Here is a 19,488-nt window from a genome sequence, read left to right as displayed (position 1 = left end):
CCAAGAGCAAATGGCTACATTATAGGCAAATTTGGCATTTAACATTAATAAAATATCTGCAAATTAACCGTACCTAATGATGTTAATTATTATACCTAAGAAGTTTCACACAAGGCATCAGTGCTATGAAGCAATATGCGAAAATGTATAATATTTTTCACATACACAAACGAGTTTTCATTAAACAACCCTATTTCAACCGGCATTTTCTTGAGCATGACCTTAACAACTATCGTTAATCTAAGAAGGAGATATTTTGAAATTACCTTTAAGGCACTTCAAATTATTTTTATTGTGTAAGTTAATAATGTGGATCCAATTAAATGACTCATTTTGGCAATCATTTTAACCCTTATTTATCATATAATTCATGAGGGTACCCTTAATGCGGCAATCGATAAGCGGAATAAAGTCTCCAAAAATGTCATCCCTGCGGGCACACTGGGATTGCGTCAGCAAAAAGTCCCAAAATAGCCGCTCGAATTGGGTTATGTATGTCACCTTAATCTTTGGAACTTATCTCTATCGAGCCCTAGTGCAATGAGCAAGGGGAAAATGAAAATCCTGATTCTAGGGAACGAAATAGGCCCCGAGAAAGCAATAGGGCCGGCGACATAGCCAGGATTTTAAGTTTTCGTTTTGATTGCCATATTGCCGCATCTCAAACCAATGTGCACCGCGTGGAGGACCAGTGTTGCAATTATTCGCATCCGAAGCAACTCTGACCAACACTCGATACCCGTCAACTCAGTACTCACGGCAGCCATTTTAATTTTTGGCGTCGAAAATATACGGCGAGGAAGGAAATCTGCCGGAGATCCTGTTCGTCTGTGTGGTTTTTTCGCATCCAGCGCAAGCAGTGTGTAGTGCTCGAGTGAGTGTGAGGAAGAGAGGAAGCAGCAGAAGCCGTTGAGGAGCGAATTCAGTCTTGTGTGAGGATCCGAGAAAAAGAAAAGAAGCGGAGATGTCGATGTCTGCCACGTGCTACAAGTGCAACCGGCCGGGCCACTTTGCCCGGGACTGCAGTCTCGGCGGCGCACCTGGCGTCGGTGGAGGCGGCGGCGGCGGTGGTATGCGCGGTGGCGATGGCGGCGGCATGCGTCGCAACCGGGAGAAGTGCTACAAATGCAACCAGTTCGGGCACTTTGCACGTGCCTGCCCAGAGGAGGCCGAGCGGTGCTACCGCTGCAACGGCATCGGGCACATCTCGAAGGACTGCACCCAGGCGGACAATCCGACCTGCTATCGCTGCAACAAGACCGGCCACTGGGTGCGCAACTGCCCCGAGGCTGTCAATGAGCGCGGGCCGGCCAACGTGTCGTGCTATAAGTGCAACCGCACCGGACACATCTCCAAGAACTGCCCGGAGACCTCCAAGACTTGCTACGGCTGCGGTAAGAGCGGACACTTGAGGCGCGAGTGCGACGAGAAGGGCGGACGGAACTAGGCCACCAACACTAGGACTACCCCCCAAAAATATATAATCATCGAAGGAGGAATGCGAAAATTTCAACACGAAGAAGAACAAGTTAACGAAGATTATGCTGATGACGATGAAAAAGAAGAAAGATAAAAAAAAACATGAAAAACGAAAAATCAATTTGCTACAACATTCACATAAGCCAGCCAACAGCAACAACAACAGCTAGGCAGAAGCCGAAGCAAAAGCAACAGCAGCAGCAGCACCCACGTCAAGATCGATCCAACACCCATCCAGCCGAAATCCATACGCCTCAGCCATCTTCAAGACATGAATCCCATGAACTACAAAATCATTAACAATCCCAATCCCAGCCAGTACCATCCCATCTCTGATTCCAAAAGCTGAGCCTGCAGCGCGGTGCCAACAACGTCCCAGAAGGAGAATGAGAGGAAGACGAAACGACGACCCAATTTGTAAGATGAGACTAAGCCACAACAACACCAACACAGCAACAACAACAAGAGAATTCACCAAGCAAACCACTTTATTATAATTATATATATGATTATGCTGCAAAGTGTTTGAATTTACTAATTAAAATTATAACGAATGGAATGAAACTATATAAGATTATATAAAACAAACATAAAAACGAATACCTTAAATTACTATATAGAAGCGAAAACATAATTATGATCCTATTGGGAGTTTCACAGAAAAAAATAAAATAAAATACAAAAAAAAAAAAACAATCGGAAGGAAAATCATAAATAAAAATGATCAAAAACAAAATCAAAGAAGCAGAGGCGAAGAATCCACACTTTACTACTCTACTCTGACTCCATCCAGCTGCTGCCGGCGACGCGAGCCTTGGCAAGATGTTACCAACAACTTACCCCACCACCCACCACACCATCTCAAGTAACCCATCAAGTAATCAAATCGGCCGGCAAGATCTCTCGAGCGGGGTAGCTAGCTATGTAGTGAATAATGCTGAGGAAGAGAGCCGAAAGGGGGCAGCGCAAAAAAGCAAGAACAGAGAAGCAGACTAAGAACAAGAGGAGAACATCAACAATGGTAGACACACACAGCAACAATAACACCCAAGAACAAGAACAACTATGGAAAGCAACGCAACGCTGGAGAGGATGAGCTAAGCGGTAGACAAAGAAAAAGACGAAACGGCACTCAGAACTCGGAACACACCACAAAAGATGCGAAAACCTATGTACGATGAAGAAAATGAAATTCAAATATCACTGTGATTGTTTTTTAATTGTAAATTAAAATGCTGGAGCTGCTGATTTGAGACAAAAAAAAATATAATCTCAGGCATGCGTTATTTCTTGACCGGGCGGGCGATCGGGGACACCACTCTCTTTATCTCTCTCTCTCTCTCTCTCTCTATCTATCTCTTCCAACCAGTTTACCGGCACAATTGCAGCTGCGAACACATGGCGCGGGCAGCTGATGGGGGCTCTCGCGAAATCAGCTTGAATTGTCTCTCTCCCCGGTGCGGTGTGTATTATATACATACATACATACTTGCCTGCTTTCTTTGCGCTCCTGCCTGCCCGCGTGCAGTTTATGTACAACTACGCATACATACACGCGGACTAAGTGAATATCTGCTGCGAAGTACAGTCGCCACTAATGGTGAAAACTCGATGGCGAAATAAGGCAGAGTGCGAAAGAGAGGAGGGGTGGTGGTGCGCGCAACTTTAACTCCGCCGAGTGCACTTGGCAACAAGTCGGCTGCTCTCTCACTCGCCCGCCTAGCGACTCTCCAATTGAGGGTCAAGGTCAGCGCTCGCGCATCAGCTGCTGCGCGCATGTGTGACGAAGGTTTCTCCGCCTGGCCGCTGCAGTCGGAGTTGTGTCTGGAGCTGAAAGTGGAAATGGACAAGAAGATGGAGAGGCAGAAACAGATCCCGACGATGTGGTTTTGGCGGACCGCAAGCCGGTTTAGTCTCTTTCACCGCGTTTCCTATAGTTTAATTCGACGCGATCATGGCGTATAAAATAATGGCAGGCCTACGAGGGCAGTTCCAGATGTTATGCATGAATTAATCAGATGTTTGGGAAAATAATGAAACATTTAGTTTACCTACGGCGCAATTTTTGTTCAAATTTACCTCCCTTTTGAAAATGTTGACATTTACAATCAAATCTTGTTGTTAATCAGAATTAATTTTCAAAAAAGGACAAAATTTTTTGTTAAAACAAAATGTCAAAAAATTGTAACGATTGTGCATGTCGCTTGGCCAGCGAAGTGAGCCAGTTGAAGGGTAACCACAAAGAATCCAAAAGGATATTCCCAGGACCTCATTATATAAACCACATCCCACAGCCGTTGTTAATGCCCAGAGCAAGACGCTCACCAAGCTGATCAAACAGATGAAGGATGGGTGCAAAAAAGCAGATGAGGTCAAAGAGTGTGCAATGAGCGGCTTATTGAACCCCTGTCTCAAGTGCCTGAAGCCTGATATACTATATCATTTAGGCATGGATACGGAGACTACTGATTTTCCCAAGGTTTTCGGAGACGTCCGGGTAAATGCATAATTTTCATATTTTTAAGGTATTTATTTGATTTAGAAACATTCGAAATAAGAATCCACTAACATCTTCGAGGACATTTTCAACAATGTCTTTGGATATTAATTTTGTAACCTTGTGAGGTCTTTGGGATTGTCTTTACACCTTTTTAACACATCGTACATATATGTATATTGTTTTTCCCAAAATTAGTTCGTTATCTTGGGTGGGACAAAGGGGCGTATGGAGCACTTTGCCTACTATGTGATGCAGGAAATCGGCCTTAAGATAAACGCGGCAACCCAGCTGCGCGATATGGCGGAGGCGGGCAATCGATTCTCCATGTTCAAGGTGGGTCCTGTGCTTTGCGTCAGCCACGGCATCGGGTGTCCCTCGATTTCCATCCTGTTGCACGAGCTCATCAAGGTAATGTATCACGCTAAGTGCCAAGATCCTGTGTTTATACGGATGGGTACATGCGGCGGTATTGGCGTCGAACCTGGAACAGTGATCATTTCCTCAGAAGCGGTGGATGGTCGTCTGAATCCAGCCCATGAGATTCTGGTGCAGGGCGCCATCGAGAGATATGACAGCACACTGGACGAGAATCTGGGAATTGACATCAAGCTCTGTCACGATCCCTGCAAGGATAGGTACGAAACCATCATTGGTAAGACACTTTGTGCCCATGACTTTTATGAGGGTCAGTCGAGATTGGATGGCGCCTTCTGCGAGTACACACCGGACCAGAAGAAGTCGTACTTGGAGCAGCTCGAGGGCCAGGACATTAAAAACATTGAGATGGAGAGTTTGGCCTTTGCCGCCCTCACCAGTCGAGCCGGCATCAGGGGCGCCGTGGTCTGCGTGGCCCTTCTGAATCGCCTTAAGGGGGATCAGGTGAATATAATGCAATGTAATGTTGTCCTTTTAAGATCTGGTCGAAAATCCTCTGCAGATACAAACGCCGAACGATGTTTTATGTAAATGGGAAAAGCGACCGCAGGAGTTGATAGCTCGATATATTCGCAAAGTTCTATACTTTAGCGATTCGGATGAAGCTGAGGAGATGGAGGATGACGAGGAGCCAAATGAATCAAGGAAGGTATCAATACAGGAATCTCAAGGAGCATCTGGAGACACCCAAAAGGATCCAGAGCCGGAGGAGGAGGAATAAATATATATATGGCTTACAGCAGGACTCTACATCCGAATTCTGTACAATCTGTGTACGTACTATAAATATTTCCGGACTGCATTATCTGTTAAAAAACAATATTTATTAATCAGTTCAATGGTATGGATCTTGTTTTATTTAATGTTCAATTACAATATTAGGAATTTATGCTACACAATTGATAGGTTTCGTCTCTTGGGGCCTTAATTTTTGGTTAGTACAGCTGTTTTGGAGAACCTTTGGGCAGATAGGCTAGGCTAATAGGACTCGCTTAACGCTAAACTAGTCACAAAATGAGTACCAATATCGGCCAGGGACGTACTACCAGACCCTGGAGTTCTAATAGAATCACAAACAAAGTACACAATGCATGTATGCTGCATATATAGCTATCAGTATCGATATAAGTTACAATTTAAACTAAAAACATGAGGTTGTTTCTATGGATTTTACTCTTAACATCCACCATCACTCCCATATCGCAAGGATGGCAAAAATATCGATGATGATACGCCTCTACTTCTCCGACTTGTTGCGTGTTTTGGCCTGTCCGGTGTTGGCAGTTCCGCCCGATCCCTGGGATCTATCCGTTTTCCGGCTGCTGCTAGTCCGCGGCAAGGTAGTGTAGCTAGCAGACATGGATTTGTCCTGAAATGAGTCCAGCAAGAGCAGAGAAAACTTATTAGTACAAAAGTTAAGTAAGACGGATCCTTCAGCTATAAAACAGTCCAAAAATCATGCTGCAAAACCTTAAATCTGAGTTAGTAACGCAACTGTACAAAGGGAATAATGCCATATATTTATTTTTTTTGTGGGTCATGGGGCCATGGAAGTTAAGACGCGGGCGGAGCTGACGTAGCCCGGCGGTGAGAGCGATACATAGATTTGGGAGATGATGAGAGCATCGTGTGGCTGCTGGGCTTACTTCATCATATCTGCGTCTCTCTGGCCGCCAGCTGCTGCTCATCCTCCGGCGCTGGCGACTGGCTGGGATTTGCTTTGTTACGCAGCACATTAGATTTGATATGCTTGAACAAGTGGCCGATACCTGATTTGCGTTCCACGCTGCTTGTCGATGTCTGGCTGATGGTGTCCGGCTGTGGGCTCAGTGAATGCCTTTTAGGTGGCAGAGGCGGCGGCGGAGCACGACCCTTGCCATGATTGGCTTTGGGTCGCAGTAATGGAGAAGGTGAGGCCGAGACGGATGGATCGGGATCTAGTTGAGCACGGAAACTGTGCTTGATCTCCTCCAGAGTAGCTCGCATTTCGCGTGGCGACATTGGACGCGGTCGTTCCACGAGAAATGGATCTGGTGCGGATGCAGAAGCGCTTAGAACCAGCACAAAGGGATCGATGGGTGGCATTATATCCGACTTGCATGGCCGAGAAGCCTTCACTTCATCGACTTCTGAAGTCCCATTAATATTTCTATTTAATTCTTCCTTCGAAAGTTCTTTGGTTTTGTTGGAAAGCACCTCATTTGATGCTGTCTCCTGTGATTCTTCAAAGGGCAGATCTATAAACTCTTCCTCTTCAATGGGAGCGAATACTAAATCTTCCTTTGTGGGTTCTTGCTGGGTTCCCATGGCCTCATAAAAATCATCCTCCTCATCTTCCATATTCTTCTCATCCATCTGACCTTTTACTTCCACTTCAATTTCTTGACTCTCCACAATCTTAAGCTCTTTAACAACAGGAACGGGATATTCCCCACTATGCACACCTTGAAAGAACAGCTGGTTTTCCATAAAGACCTCGTCCCTCATCTCCTCCTCCAGCAACTGCTAAACCAACACCAATCTCTAAACGGATTAAGATACATAGTTGCAAATTAAAGGGTACAGGTGATGCCTACCTCATTGCGCTTGGACTTGACACGACCTTTGGAAGCATTCGTCATGGAGGAGGTGCGACTGAGACCGCTTACAGGCTCAGCACTCGAGTAGCCGGAACTGATGTCATCCTGGCTGCGAATGTTGTAGCTGTCATAGGAGAGATCGAAAATATATAAGGGATGTTGCCTATGTAAGTCTATTTACTCACTTAAAATCGCCTGCATTTTTGGCATTCACGTCCACTTCCGTGAAGTACATGCCCGTGGAATGACGGGTACCACTACCGGACCTACCCACGGGAGTCTGATTCCTTGGCCGCAGAAGACGGCCGCCTGTGGACGGTGAACGCATCACTACGGCAGATGAAGTCATCGACGACATCATGACATCGTCCAGTTCGTCCTGCGTGCGATGCATATCCGGCTCACTCAGATCACTGAGGCTGTAGCTTCGCTTAATGGTCTGCACCAGATTGCCACCGCCCTTTAAGGGGGTTCGAAGGATTACATAGTGGGTCGTGGTGGGTTGTTGGTGGCGTGGAGTAGAGTACAATAGTTGACATTTCAATAATTTAACTTGAACTACTTTCTAATCGAAGAACTTAATTGTAAACATAGCAATAATTGTAGTGAGTGTGTGGAGAGAACTAAAAACTGTGCAAGAACGCGACGGAAGTAGGATGATGGTCATGTTTTGTGAGTGTTTATATATCGCTGAGTGTTTAAAATTCGAACGTTCGCTGAGTATCTTGATGGATCTTGGATAAGTTCTTGTTAGTCGTTCTCCACATCCACATCGGGCGTGGGTTCGCGCAGCTTACGACGCGAGCGAATCGTATCTGTTTTTGGACCGCGTTTGCCTGTCGTCCTAGCAGTCGCAGTCGCAGTTGTGCTTGAGGCTGCACGACGCGGCTGCGATCTGCGGACGGGCAAATCCCTTAGTCGAGCTGCCCCGGCATCTCCCATTGGAATATCATCCTGAACATCATCCTCCTCTTCGGTCACTTCGCGGATAACCAATCGTCTGGTATCCATCCTCGGTGCCTCGTAGATCGTCTCGCTGTGGCTGTAGATGCTGCTGAGGGAACTGGATCGCGGCAGCCAATCATCCGTGGCATCCAGCATGTCCTGGTTACGGTTTAGCTCATTCGCCGAATGGGAGTTGTGCAGGCCGCGTTGTTCACTACCCGGAGGACCCGTGGTCAGCGCAAAGGTCTAGCAGTTAGTGGCAGCGGGTTAGTGGCAGTCGAGCGGTGGTGCAGGCAGGTGCGTTTAGTTTTATAGGTTTTATAATTTTTGTTTGTGGGTTAAATGCAAAGAAACATAAGTGAAGAAACGAAGAAAAAAAAACGTTAATTAAAAAAGAGCAACGCAAAAAATTCTCAAATTGAAATGAATTGCAGGCTGGGTCACAGACGCTACACACACTCACTCGCAACGAGAATTGTCTCATGATATGCCCCGGTATCTATTTATATTTATATGTATGCCGCCCTACCCTAGAGAGCCGCCTCGGAATTGGAATTAGAATTGTGCAACTGGGCAACTACTGAGGAGGAATGCCAATGGGGAAACCAAGGAGTGCCTACCTATATCCGCTATAAACTGAATAGAATTCTAAACAAAGAAGTCCTCAAACCAAGGACTAGAAACAAAGAAGTTTCTAACTTGATTTAAGCCTACTAAAGTTTTTTTATATGTATTAAACTATTTACTTATACAACCTATTAAAACAAACTCTAATTCAACAAATATACATTTAAATTCTTCCTTTGAATTGTATTTTACAGTTTTTGCCTGCACTCTTTGCACAAACATAAAAGACCTCGTATATATAAACATAGGTATTCACTTCAAAAATAGACTATCCCTTTTGTTCAGACACCTAAACGAATGGTCTTTGTCCGATTAACAAAAGAAAGGAATCTCAAGTTTTCCAGAAATCCCAATGACTAATTCACATTCTTTCCTACAAATTGATACAGTTGTTCCCAACAATATATTTCTGTATACATTTTGACCTACATCAATGGGAGGAAACTTATTTATCGACTGCATTAGTTGATCATCCAGAAGCTAAAAGTACGTTGCATCCCACAAGCTTCTTGGCCCACATCTCAATATTGTTTACATACAAATTGTGAATAGCGATGGGCAATTAGCTGGGGGCGGGATGAGCTCTGGCAGGGGTTTGTTTAGTTTTTGTTTTTATTACATTATTTCAACATGTTTGATTTATCTTCTGGCGTGCATCGCCTCTAGTTTATATAGTATATAGTGCTGATCTGGCTACACACAAAGATAAACACACTACAAACTAAAGCGAAACAAACACACGCAAAAATGGCACAAAAGAGCTTTCAATTCTAGACGTTTTAAACTAAATAATATTAAAAAGTAAATGTGAAGAGAAGAAGGCGAGCGAGCTGATGCTGATGTTAATGCTGATGTTAATGATGATGTGGGGGAGCTCCCGTCGGCCGCTGCTGCTACTGCTGAGGATTCGCTGCTGACCAGTTTTGCGATGATTAAGATGAGCACGCGAGCGTATTGCGCAAATATATTTCGAATATATATATGTATATATATATGTGTGAAAGACAGCAGAAGCTGCTCATTTTATGCAACGACGCTGGAGGCGATCGAAAATGGCCAAATGAATGTGATTGAGCAATTCGAGTGTGTGTGTGTGTGTGTGTGTGAGTGTGCGATATTGTGTGTGAATGTGTCAGTGGGGGCTGTTGGTGGAGGCTTGTGCAGATGGGATTACCTTGATGGCCGTCTGCATGAGGACATTGGTGGCATAGTTGACTCCCTTAGAGCCCAGCTGCAGCACTGCCGAATAGCCCCGCTCCTTGGCCTGATTCACATACTCATCGATCTCCTGCACAAAGAGAAAATAAAGCAAGTCGATTTAGAATATTTATACTTATATATATGAGAGATCTTTGTTCCCACCTGTTCGTGGCGCGTCAACATCGGATGCACGAACTTGCGATACAGCGTTGAACTGCCCTTTGTGGCCGGGGAGAGAAGCCAAAAGACGAGGGCCACCTTGATCTCGTAGTAAAACGGTATCCAGGAGACGAAGATGTCCGTAAATGTTTCAATGCAGGTGAAAAATGCAAAGACTATCCAGTACATCATCCATTTGACCTGAGGGAAGGGAGAAATAAATATAGTCTATAATTTAGTTTCAACTTTACATATATGAACATTCCAAATTGCTGACAAATTGTTTAAATTATGCTTGATAAGTAATCAACATATCCGGTAATTACTTCTGCTAATTTGAGCAGTATTTAATTTGATCATAATTATCAAATACAATTTAATGAAATAGTAGATATTGTGAAAGGATTTATAGTTTTTCTACAGATCAAAATGGATTTATAAATCTGTGCATGATCTTTGTAGTCTCTATATTCTAGTTTATATTGAATACTCACATATTCCTTGACATCCTTGGTCCTGACGGCCTTGTAGGAGGCATAGGCCGGATAGAGGGTGCCGCAGAACAATCTGAAAGCGGGAAACAGTAAACTCTGTACACAAGTACGCGGTGCTAGAAATATGACAATTAGCGAACAGATGCAGGTCGTGTTGAAGGAGAGGCACGGCAATGGACAGCGCTGCAGTAGCTCCAGAATTCGGCCCACTGCATTGAGATTCTGGACCATCTTTGCGGCAGGTGGCACCTGTGGCGGCTGCTCCACAATATACGCGCCACCGTTGTAGTAATCATTGTCCGTGAAATCGCTATCCAGCGAAGTCATCGAGTCTCCCAGCTGGTACAGCGGATAGGGAGCCCGACGACCGTGCTGATTCTGTTGCTGCTGCTGTTGGGCGTATATAAATTTCGGATACACCGGGATCACATCCTCATCCGTTAGGTGCTGCTCCTCCTCGAGCGAGTAGCTGCGCCCGTAGACAATGCCCGGCGGATGACGTAGGCGTCGGAGATTAGCTGGCCGCTGCTGGTGGTAGTAGAGCGGCTGCGCCCGCGGCTCCTGCTGATAGATTGGCCGGCTCATGGCGACGGCGACTATGCATAGCCCGCAGCTGGGCAAATAGTCTGTACGATCCTGGCCGCTAGAACGCCGAGCAGAGACTGGTGCTAGCGGAGAACAGACGTGCGCAATCTAACGCTCTGGCGGGGGGTCTATTAATAAACACTCGCTTTGGTCTCGGAGAGCACCAGCAGCAGTAGCAGCCTCTCAGGCAATGTTTACACCGCGAAATGCCCGCCACAGTACGGGTTAACACAGACGCGGTGAGATCAATAGCATTTCTTGGGGTTTAACGAAGTCTAGCATTTTTCAACATTATTGACAAAACTCCAATACATCTAAGGCTTTAATTAATTAATAGGAACATTCTGATTCTGACGTTTGGCATAGGTGTGCTATTAATTCGACCGTCATTGTTGCGACATCCAACATATGAACGTCAAGTGCAAATTCGTGCCCGATCTATAAATATTGACAACAATAGGCCGCAACTTTTGCGGGGAGTCACAAAGAGAGTATATAGCCGGCTATATAGCAACATGTTCGGTATCCATATCGGGCAAGGCAAGAGAGCGACGGCCTCAGAAAGCAGCAAACTCCAAATTAGGACTTCAATTGAGGGTTAAACACACGCACATCGCACACAGCTGCAAGTGAACGGTACTTGGCGACAGCTGATTAATAAACAAACAATCGGGCAAATCACTAAAGGCGAGCGCTAACCACGCTCGAGAAACCACGGAAATACACTCGTAAACTAAAAAAAAATCAGAAGCGTGACGCCCACACAATTAGGAATCGAGGCGGCAGTGACTCTTCCAAGTTTTTTTTTTACTCGATTCGAAGGCCGAGCTTGAAAAGTTTTTTTGGGGGTCAGCAGCGGAAACAACAGCAGCAGCAGTAACAGCAGCAGCGGCGCTCTCGCTTGCACTCCCACTCTTTTCGCTTACACTGGAGAACGGTGAAGTAAGGAGTTACTGGTATTTACTTACATTATCAACCGCGAAAATAGACTGCTGATCATTTTGATGGCCTGACCTCGGGGTTTCTTTGTTCTGCAAAGAAGGAGAATAAGTAATCGTCCTTTGTGGCCCTCATCCTGGCATCTCACCTACCCTCCTTACTACTCGTATAATTTCAGGTGCTCAAAATACGTTTTTTGAGCAATTTTAACTGACTTGTTCGAAATGAAGTTGACACACTCGTTGAAGTTGTAGTTTACTGCGATTGAACAACGAGGAGAAGCAGGAGAAGAAATGGATGAGGAGGACTCCAACTTGAATTGACTACACAATTTTTTAGCACCGTGTTGCGTCGCCACTGGATAATTGTGTGTGCATCGCCAGATCTGTTTCGAACAGCTCGACTACATGGCTTTGTGCATTTTTTTCATTTGTAATGGGTCACTTTTTGTGCTCGGATTTGTGCCTGCATTGCCCGCGAATAATTCGCTTTTGTTTAATTTCGTTCGCTGCTGACAACAAAAAAAAAACGTTTGCTGGACAGAGACAGAGGAACAACAACAAAGCTGCTGCGCTAGAGATGTGATGAAATGCGCGTTCTGAAGCATACTGAAAAAATACCAAAGTCGAAATATACTAACGATTGGTGGGTCACATTATATTTTTATATATATTTTTAAATTTAATTTTAATAATCTATGTGGTTTTGTACGTATTAAAAAAAAAACTAGCACTTAGATTTATTAAAAAAAAATAAAATACATTAGGATTGCTTCGGCACGATGTAGTTTGTATATCCTCGTATTCATATTTGCAGCAACAGCGAAATATGCCGAGATTTATTACAGTCATCTATACTTCTTATATTTACAGCTATAGTTCGGAATTGATATAATATAGAAGTCAGGTTTTTTATAAATTTAAAATCAAAATTCTGAAATTATACCTAGTGCTTATATGTCAAATTTTATGAAAATCTGTTGAAAATTGGGAAGGTTATAATTTTTTTTCTAATAATTTTCCTATGGTTCCTTTGGCAGCTAAATGGTATAGTGATGCTGATTAAGAACATATGTACATACTACATATAGTCGGAGTTACTCTTACATTGCGTTTCAAAATGTTGACTAAAGTGATATTACCCTGCAATGGTATACAACTTCTAGTCCAACAAATATATTATTTGATATGCGGTTCAATTTAAACGTCTATTAGTTAATTTGATCAAATCATTCTGTGCAACTAAAATATAATCATTTATAAAGTTTTCAAAGATTTTAGATTTTGCATTGTGGTGAGTTTACCTGATCCCTGGTGGCGCGCTTTTCGCTTTTCGGTATTTTTTATTTCTGACTTGCGGCCACATTGCCGGCTCAAATTGCCGAAATTTCTTCAAAACCAATAGAATTTATAAAATTAATTCAAGAAAGTGACAAAAATGGCGCAGAATGCACCACCCTGCAAGGACACACAGGCGAGTATAATTCGAAGTGGCTTTTCCAAAATCAATTGTGAGCTAGTTATTCAAGTGAATTGAATAACTTTAAAGATCGGAGAGGCCATGCCTTTTAACTTGTGGACAAATCTACAAAACGAAATTAAGCATTAAAAGAGCTTCTTATTAATTAACTATAATGGTTAATTTGCAGGATTTTCAGTTTAAGCTCCATGACAAATTCGTGGCTTTCAAGAAATGCGGAGAGCCGCGCAGCAATGTAAAATTACTGGCGATCTCCAGCAGCCGAGGCTTGCTCTTTGCCGGGAATCCTACGCAGCCAGAGTTGAAGGGTAAGTGAGGACAGCAGACAGTCCTTCCCTGTTTTACCCATATATCACACTTAAGCCTGCTCCTCCACGCAGTAATCATTGTAAAGGATCTGGCCAATGCCAAAACAACGGGCCAACAGCCGCAGGCTCGCCTTGTACCCCTGCCCAGCGTTCCCAACTACATTTCGTGCAGTGCGGACGGAAATCTGCTGGCTATTAATCACACCCAGAACGGCACTAGTCTGCTCAGCATCTATGCAGTGCCATCGTTTATGACCCCGGACATTCGTCCAGTTTACAGCATCCGTTTGGCGCCGGAGGATTATGTGCATGCTGTGCAGCTTTTGTGGAATCCCGTGCTGCCCAATAGCCTGGCTGTGGTCCTCAGCAACGGTGCCCTGGGAATGTATGCGTTAAAAGAGGCTGGGAACTTTGAGATGCACTCGCTGGACAAGAGTCAGCAGGTGAAATGCGGCTGCTGGTCGCCGAAAGGAAAGCAGATCGTTCTGGGCTTTCCAAGCGGCAAGCTGCAGCAGTTTAAGCCGGATCTGACACCCGCCAAAACGCTGGTGTGCCCGTCAAATGTCCATGACGCCCCCTTCGATACGATTGCCATTCAGTGGCTGTCGACTTTCCAGTTCGCTGTGATCTTCCTGCAACACGGCGAGGACTGCAATCCATCGTTGTACATTCTGAATGCACCGAAGGCGGCTGCTCCCAGCTACATCAACTACTATGACATTTGCTACAGTTTGAATGGGCCGCGTAACCATCAGTTCCTGTTCAACCATGTGCCGCAGTGGAACGTGCTGCTGGTGACCTCGGCTAATGGCGTTGAAGTGGGCATTATGGGCACCGCGGAGGCCGGCGATACTCCCGCCTGGCAGCAGTTCACATTGCTGGATGAGGCGAGGATTGAGCTACCGCTAAGCGAGTCCACTCAGGAGGAGACTTTCCCGCTGGGCTTCGTCTATGACACCTCCTCAACGCATCAGCTGATCATAAACGAGCAGAAGCTTCAAACGATGCCAATGGTGCACGTGTTAGGCTCGGACGGAGCCCTGCTGTCTTTTAACTTTTTAAATCTGCTGCCGGGAGCCGTTTCTGTCTGCTCACCTCCTCCACCGGTGGCGGATACTTCGGGCCAGTTCCGAGCACTCAACTCGCTGCTGCCAGCAAGCGATGAGGAACAGGAAGACGAAGTGCAGCAGCCGGCGACGACAGAAACTACCAGTCCAACGTCCAAAACACCAGCTGTTGGTGCTTCCTCGGACTTCTCCTTCGCCTTCACCCCAAATACGGTCACATCAACACCAGCTCCGGCAAAGGACAAGCCATTATCCATGTTCTCTTTTGCCAGTCCGGCAGCCAAGTCTGGCTCTGCATCGCAATTAACCTTTGGCGCTGCTCCGCCGACAGAACCACTTTCCTTTGCTGCCCCAACGGCCACACAAGCAAAACCAGCCGCCGCAGGTTTTGGAGGATTTGGTGTTCCATCGACGACTGCGTCAGCAGGTTCGATGTTTTCCGCTCCTGGCATAGTAACGCCACGCCTGGCAGCTCCAGAAGTAACAGCTGCTACTGTACCTAATGGCACTGCTGGGAATCTCCTGAGGAACCCACTCTACACAGTCCCGCCGACATTTACGCCTGTGGCCACTAAGGCAATTACTCCGACAGCAACTCCTCCTGCTATGCCAGCAGCAGATATCCTAAAACTTGATGACACAGAGCCTATCATCAGGGATATGATTGCCCTGCAGATTGAGGGCTTTAATGCTGACATTCAAAAGCAAAAAGAACGCACCAAGCAGCTGCTAAACACGGTAAGATATAGAATAGAATTTTATTATATTTATTATCTATATATTAACTATTGCTAACAGATTGCTACACCGTCGGCTCTGAAAGGGTATGCGAAGCGTTTGGATGATCTTCAAGAGTTAAATGAGCAGGCCAAGGATGTGGAGTTCGAGTTGGATGTGCAGGGGTTGCGGCAGGGTCTGAACGAGGCTTATGCCATCGTGGCAGAGTGCCGAGGCAAGTTGGAGATCTACAGGAAGCCAGAGTGAGTTCAGCCTTCTAATTTATATCAAAGACTACAATTTTCCGCCATTCCTCTTAGTATCACCCGTTTGATGAACTCCAGCTCCTACGATCCAGCTGGCCGCCGCATGCTGGCCCGTCTCCAAAGCTATGTTGCCGCCAATGAAGCACAGTTAGTGTTGGCCCAGCAGCATATCGATGTGCAGTGGGAGCAGTTCCAGGACGTTGTCCGGCGCAATTCCAAGTCACGCCTGCATATGCCGTGCCTGGAGGGCATTTACCAGCGTCTGACCAAGCTGCAGAATATGGCTTCGGATCAGAGGATCCAGCAAAACAAGATAAAGGCCAAGCTCAAGGAGTGTGGTCTACTCCAGGTCGCTTTACTCGACCAGGAGAAAAGCCGGACACGCACTATGGAAGCGTGAGTATTGTTAATCCCCTTTTTGCTGAACCACTAACTGCAGTTTCCTTTGCAGCGTGGACACTCTGACTGACTCCATTCTATCGATGACCCTGAGCCAGGGGGTGGACTCAAATGCCACGAAACTGACACAGGAGAAGTTGAATAAGATACGTAGTGTGGTCCAAGCCCAGAAAATCAATATCATATGTCCGCAGCGACCGGATCGCGTGGGCCTCAAATCGGAGGTTATTTTGGAGACGAGACGTAAGGTGGAACTGATTAAAAAGGCGGAGGCCAAGCCAATGATGGCCAACAAGTACACCCAATCAGCATCGTCTGCTCTCCCTGTCGCGACAGCACCAGCTCCTGCTGTTGTAGCTCCGCAACTACCAAAACCGATGCCATCTAAGCCGACAGTGGTGGAAAAGCCCGGCATCCACACTATCGCTCCCAATCCGAGTGCCACGGTCTTTGCTTTTAGTCAAAGTAGTCCCTTCGCCAAAACTTCTACAATGACAACGACGACAAGTACTTTGACCGCAGGTGAAGCTGCAAAGCCAGGAACTTCAATTTTCGGCGGCGTAAACCCCAGCTTTAGTTTTGGTGGTGGATCAAAGACAACTCTCTCCTTTGGTGGAGGTGGCTCAACACCACCAAAACCAGCAGCAGCTGCGTCGGAGGCAGCTCCAGTATCTAAAATGAACCTGTGGCCAGGAGTAGGAAAGGATCAAACGCCGGCCCCAGAGTCCGCAAAACCGATAGCATCAGCGTCGGCAGCACCTGTTAACTCTGCCCCCGAGACAGCACAAGCTCCAAAGGCAGAAACCAAGCTATTTGACTTTGGTGGTTTTAAGGGAGCTGGCGGAGCCGTGGGCGGCAGTGTTGTCCCTTCTGCTTTTAGCTTCGGTGGTTTGGGCTCATCGCTAGGCTTTGGCGGATCAGCCGCCCCCAAATTGGATGCTTCTCCAGTCGCAGTTGTAACTTCCACAACCTCAATGCCAGCTGCATCGTTTGGTATGTTCGCTGCAAAGCCAACTGCTAGTGAGGCTACAGTCGTGAGCAGTAAGACAAATACCGTTGTTGCCGCCACTGTCCCTGCTCCAGTCTCCACCGGAAGCGGTTTACCTAGTACTTCGGATCCCGTTGGAGGTCTCTTTACCTCTGTTAACATTTGCAAGCCAAACACTAAAGAGTCGACAACCGGTGAGTTTTTGATATCCCATTTACTAAACCTTGAAATTATTTCTAAGACAATATTTTTACCTTTCAGACTCCAGCCAGAAGCCGGCAAGTCTCTTTGGTGGCTCATCTACTGGCAGTTTTCCCTTTGGCAGCGGAACTGCCGACTCCTCAAAGGGACTCTTTGCCAGCATTACACCAGTGTCCACTGGAAAAGAGGCGCCCACTAAAACTGAGCCCAGCACAACGACTGCAACAGTTAAAACCACTGACTCTTTGGCTGTGCCAACAATAGCGACCGTAACTTCGACCGCCCCACTAGCTGCTCCGGCAGCCGCGGCAACAGCTACGACATCCCCCGCAACAGCTACGACATCCCCCACAGCAGCTTTGGCCGCTCCCGTATCGGCTACAACTGCCTCTGCTACTCCAGTTCCGGGAAGCACCTTCTCCTTCTCGAATGCCTTTAGTAGCCTGAGTGCAGGAACCACATCTTCGCCAAACTTGTCTGCCAACAGTTCCACAACAACCACAACGAGCAACACCTCTACTTCAGTCTTTGGTGGTGGTTTTGCAACAGCCACAACAGTAACAGCCGGCAGTCCCTTCCAGGCTGCGGCGATGGCAACAAGCAATGCTCCTGCTACCACACCGGCAACCGGAACGTCTCCCGCACCCACTGCTAATATCTTTGGCAATGTGCCTAAGCCAGAGGTAAGCGTTTTTGGAACTACTCCGGCTGCTGCGGCGTCTATGCCACCAACGGGTCTCTTTGCCTCGGCGGCCATCAGCAATCCGGCGCCATTTGGTAGTACTTCAACTGGAGCAGCTGCTTCCGGCGGCAACATCTTTGGCCAGGCCCTAAAACCGAGTGGCTTTGGCCAAGCGGCACCTGCCGCCGCTGCTGGGGGTGGTGGTGGCTCCATTTTTGGCGGAACAGCCAATTCATCATTTGGTTCCAGCTCCATTTTCGGCGGCAGTAATCCACAGAGTCCGGTGAATGCACCCGCTCCCGGAGCAGGTACTTCGATCTTTGGTCAAAGTGTCTTTGGCCAATCGTCGCAGGCATCAGCTCCGTCATCTGGTGGCAATTTATTCTCCAATGCGGTTGGCTCACCGCAGCAGCCTCAAGCATCTGCCTTTGGCGGCGGCAGTGGTGGCTCTATCTTTGGCACACCGGCCCCATCGACAGGATCGGTTGCATCGGGCGGATCGATCTTTGGTGGCGGCAACACCACCGGCGGCGGTGGCTTTGGCTCCTTCTCGCAGTCATCACCGGCCACGGGGGGCTTTGGATTTGGCCAAGGCGGTGCCGCTGGTTCAGTGGCCCAGTCGGGCTTTGGATCACCGCAATCTCCGCCGCAGCAGCCGGCGGCTCCAGGTAGATTTGGAGCCAAGCCTGTGTTTGGCGGATCGACGGCCTTTGGAGCAGGTCCCACATTTGGCGGTGCACCCACTTTTGGCAGTCCTAAAGGATTTGGTGGCTTTGGCGGCGGAGGCGCTAATTCTGTGGCCTCGCCGCCCGCATTCGGAGCAGCGCCGAAGCCGACCGAGGGCAATATCTTTGAGACACTCGGTGGCCAGGAATCGAGTCTGTCCTTTGGAAATCTAGCCCAGACGGGAAATTCGAATGCGCAGAAACCGGCTTTTGGAGGGTAAGTAGCATATTTCCCCTAACTCTACCGCTTACAGACATCTCCCCCTGTCATTCCAGATCCAGCTTTATGAACTACCGTTGAGCTAATGACATTGTTGTGTGAAATTCCTTACATTTGTTTGTCCAGTTCTATGGTTAAATAAGTTTACTTAAAAATTATATTACATTTTAAAATTGAATTAAACTATTAAGAAAAATTCAAAGATTGTTTTTTTTAATTCACTAAATCATATTATACCGGTTCATTTCATAATTTTTCAACAAAACTTCGTGTTTTTTTTCGTAATGATTATAAACTAACTCAGTCCATTAAATAAAATTTGGCATGGCAAAGTTTATATACTGTTAATAAAATAAAATTTCGAAAAATTTTAGACTTTTTCAAAAAAAAGATGAGGCTCTAGATTAGTGATAATCGATTTCCGATTCGATCCAATTTAGTTAGAAAATATTAGAATTGGAATATTGGAATTCGATTATCACTAATCCAACGTC

General features: G+C 46.3%; 4 protein-coding genes and 1 long non-coding RNA gene across 35 annotated transcripts; 4 read left to right on the top strand and 1 right to left on the bottom strand.

Annotated features, from left to right (window-relative positions):
* The first annotated feature begins 467 nt into the window (after positions 1–467).
* CNBP (CCHC-type zinc finger nucleic acid binding protein) lies at positions 468–2,215 on the top strand. The gene has a single exon (XM_020944529.2). The coding sequence runs from the start codon at positions 965–967 to the stop codon at positions 1,445–1,447; it is 483 nt and encodes a 160-aa protein (XP_020800188.1). The 5' UTR covers positions 468–964; the 3' UTR covers positions 1,448–2,215.
* A 1,219-nt stretch (positions 2,216–3,434) lies between these two features.
* LOC110182956 (uridine phosphorylase 1) lies at positions 3,435–5,258 on the top strand. Its single transcript, XM_020951150.2, has 4 exons — positions 3,435–3,711; positions 3,774–3,976; positions 4,175–4,858; positions 4,917–5,258. Exons 1-4 carry the CDS (start codon positions 3,651–3,653, stop codon positions 5,133–5,135), a joined length of 1,167 nt encoding a protein of 388 aa, XP_020806809.2. The 5' UTR covers positions 3,435–3,650; the 3' UTR covers positions 5,136–5,258.
* ReepA (Receptor expression enhancing protein A) lies at positions 5,237–12,552 on the bottom strand. Of its 31 annotated transcripts, none has more exons than XR_015270740.1 (9): positions 12,095–12,550; positions 11,972–12,034; positions 10,419–10,491; positions 9,928–10,125; positions 9,740–9,853; positions 7,179–8,184; positions 6,991–7,117; positions 6,061–6,937; positions 5,237–5,783 (listed from the first exon to the last, which is right to left on the bottom strand). XR_015270740.1 is itself a non-coding variant. In XM_020951070.2 (9 exons), the coding sequence occupies exons 2-8, from the start codon at positions 12,001–12,003 to the stop codon at positions 6,065–6,067; spliced, it is 1,674 nt and encodes a 557-aa protein (XP_020806729.2). In that variant the 5' UTR covers positions 12,004–12,034; positions 12,095–12,552; the 3' UTR covers positions 5,237–5,783; positions 6,061–6,064. The 31 variants fall into 31 exon arrangements, 15 of the variants coding, with proteins under 15 accessions (XP_020806729.2, XP_086685188.1, XP_020806746.2 ...); XR_015270738.1 differs by having other exon boundaries at positions 6,061–6,919; XR_015270742.1 differs by having other exon boundaries at positions 6,184–6,919.
* On the top strand, positions 7,735–8,721 carry LOC147644427 (uncharacterized). The gene is made up of 2 exons (XR_015270744.1): positions 7,735–8,235; positions 8,373–8,721. It is a non-coding gene; the product is annotated as an uncharacterized LOC147644427 (long non-coding RNA).
* A 695-nt stretch (positions 12,553–13,247) lies between the features above and the next one.
* Nup214 (nuclear pore complex protein Nup214) lies at positions 13,248–19,190 on the top strand. The gene is made up of 8 exons (XM_020944097.2): positions 13,248–13,415; positions 13,591–13,729; positions 13,802–15,534; positions 15,595–15,776; positions 15,834–16,175; positions 16,231–17,360; positions 17,428–18,991; positions 19,051–19,190. Exons 1-8 carry the CDS (start codon positions 13,380–13,382, stop codon positions 19,073–19,075), a joined length of 5,151 nt encoding a protein of 1,716 aa, XP_020799756.2. The 5' UTR covers positions 13,248–13,379; the 3' UTR covers positions 19,076–19,190.
* Positions 19,191–19,488: the final 298 nt, after the last annotated feature.

The sequence above is a fragment of the Drosophila serrata genome, unplaced genomic scaffold (assembly GCF_035046125.1).
Source record: "Drosophila serrata isolate PLE 108 unplaced genomic scaffold, ASM3504612v1 contig_184, whole genome shotgun sequence".
Classification (NCBI taxonomy): domain Eukaryota; kingdom Metazoa; phylum Arthropoda; class Insecta; order Diptera; family Drosophilidae; genus Drosophila; species Drosophila serrata.
The sequence above is the reverse complement of the archived record's forward strand: the minus strand, read 5'-3'. Positions and strand labels throughout refer to the sequence as shown.